The 2228-nt window shown below is 41.0% G+C and overlaps 1 protein-coding gene across 1 annotated transcript; it reads right to left on the bottom strand.

Annotated features, from left to right (window-relative positions):
* Positions 1 to 538: 538 nt before the first annotated feature.
* On the bottom strand, positions 539 to 1204 carry LOC149841524 (large ribosomal subunit protein uL15x). Its single transcript, XM_090003883.1, has one exon. The coding sequence runs from the start codon at positions 1137 to 1139 to the stop codon at positions 699 to 701; it is 441 nt and encodes a 146-aa protein (XP_089860009.1). The 5' UTR covers positions 1140 to 1204; the 3' UTR covers positions 539 to 698.
* Positions 1205 to 2228: the final 1024 nt, after the last annotated feature.

Genomic DNA, 2228 nt, shown 5'->3' with positions numbered 1-2228 from the left:
CAACCTTTTCCAAATATACCAGAAATAAAGCATCTCTAAACATCAGTGCCACAGAAAGATTATCCATTACAACTTAGAATACTATTATCTTGCAAAGAATACAATAAATGTAAGAAATAACCAGTTTCTCAATTAAATAAAGGTGTATCCAAATGTGGGACACTACAATCCCCGGGAGAGACACTTAAATATAGTTCACTTCCTCCAACCGATATATATATATATATATATATATATATATATATATATATATATATATATATATATATATATATATATATATATATATATATATATATATATATATATATATATATATATAAAAATCAACCCACCAAGTAAACCATAGCGATCTCCACCCATAACCTTCTTAAGCACGGATCCACCCATTGCGCATGCATTTCATGGTTGTAAAAAGACAAACAAACAAAACACCAACACCAAGCAAGAAACAAACAAAACACAGCATAAACCCTAATTTCGATTATAACAAATGCAAAAAAAATGAAAACGAAATTCTGATGTAGGATAATACAAGTCATTAAAATTCATCTGAATTTGATTAATACTTAAAACATCTCAAACACAAAATTGTCTCTCAAAAGAGAAAATAGACAAAGGGAAATAAAAGGCCTTAAACCAATTGAACTAAGCGACGACATCAGATTCAAAGGAAACAAATCTTCCTACCAACACCATCAAGCCGCCAATACGACCGCACCCCCGGCCTCCTTGATCTTCTTTTCCGCCAACTTGGAGATGAGCTTCGCTTTGACGACGATTGGTTGCGAGGGAGGGAGGTTTCCCTTTCCGAGGACCTTGAAGTAGCCGAACTGGGTAACGTCGATGAGGGGGACGTTGTCCGGCGACGCCTTCCCCTTGGCGTCCGCAGGGAGGAGGGACCACAGCTTGTCAATGTTGACGATGGGGCAGTAGAACTTGTTCCTGAGCTTGTGGAAGTAGCGCATACCGACCTTGCCGAAGTACCCAGGGTGGTACTTGTCGAAGAGGATCCGGTGGTGATGCAGGCCTCCGGCGTTACCGCGGCCTCCGGGGTGCTTTCGGTGCTTCCCGATCCGGCCGTGCCCGGCGCTCACGTGTCCCCTCTTCTTGCGATTCTTCTTGAACCGAGTGGTCATCTTCTCCCGGCGACTGCGAGGATAAAGGGAAGAGATGAAGAAGAGGAGCAGCGGCGATTAGGGTTTTGAGCATTTGGGGGGAGCGGGTGTCTTTATTTATAGTGGCTAAGGAGATGAGAAATTACCGAAATAGACAATCCTTATTCAGAATTGGCAGATGAGCCCCTGTGGGGTGGGAGTTCGAATGAACCGGATTCGAGTGGACTTCTTATCCGAATCCAACCCATTATTCAAGGATTTGGATCCTAAATTAAGATCCAAATTTACTTTAGGGATTACATGTTTGGATATTGGAATCTTCAAATTCTCATTTGAATTCAAGATTGTAATTACTTACCCTTGAACTATATTTGGATCAAGATCTGATCCATTTAATCTTTTTTACATTCAAAAACTTATTTTCCAATCTTTTTATTGGATCCAGTATGATCATTTAAAATTCAGATCTGGATCTGAAGTGACTACATTGGAACTAGTTTGGAACCAAAATCAGATTCGGACTTACTGCACAATCCAACCGGTATCATACCCATTTGAGCCACTAATTGGAGAACTTTGACCCAGATCCTGTATCCAATATGGGACCAGCGCCATGACTTCTTGGTCTCTTCTTAAGTTAAATAGGAAGGAATATGGATCAGGTGAATGGAATTTGAATCCCTTTTGTTTCACCGAATGGTATCCCAAAAATTATGTGTTCCAACCTGATTGAGGGGTGGGTAAGCATGTTTGTGCTTAACTCAGTTCATGTTCATGTTTAGTCGAGCCAGTTCCTTAAGGGTATGTTTGATGCGTCGTTCCTAGCGTGATTCAAACGAAAATCTCATTGAGAACAGTGATTTTCAACAAACGTTGGATGTGATGGACGGTGTTTCGCGCATCCGTCGCTTCCTTATATATGTGATCTTTTCATTTCACTTTCCCCCATGTTATAAAAGTAACATGAACGAGAGTAACAAGATTTTTTGGATGGGCGCGCTTCTCTCACCTGACGGTCTCTCCTCGTCAATGCGTCTCTCTCTCCCTTGTGGCAGTGGAGGTGAGGCGAAGGACGATGACCTTTCTTCTGCAAGAAACACGAGAGAGAGA

This window comes from Nuphar pumila, chromosome 4 (assembly GCF_984573655.1).
Source record: "Nuphar pumila chromosome 4, dmNupPumi1.hap1.1, whole genome shotgun sequence".
Taxonomy (NCBI): Eukaryota; Viridiplantae; Streptophyta; class Magnoliopsida; order Nymphaeales; family Nymphaeaceae; genus Nuphar; species Nuphar pumila.
Note: the sequence above shows the minus strand (reverse complement) of the source record. Positions and strands in the feature narration are given on the sequence as shown.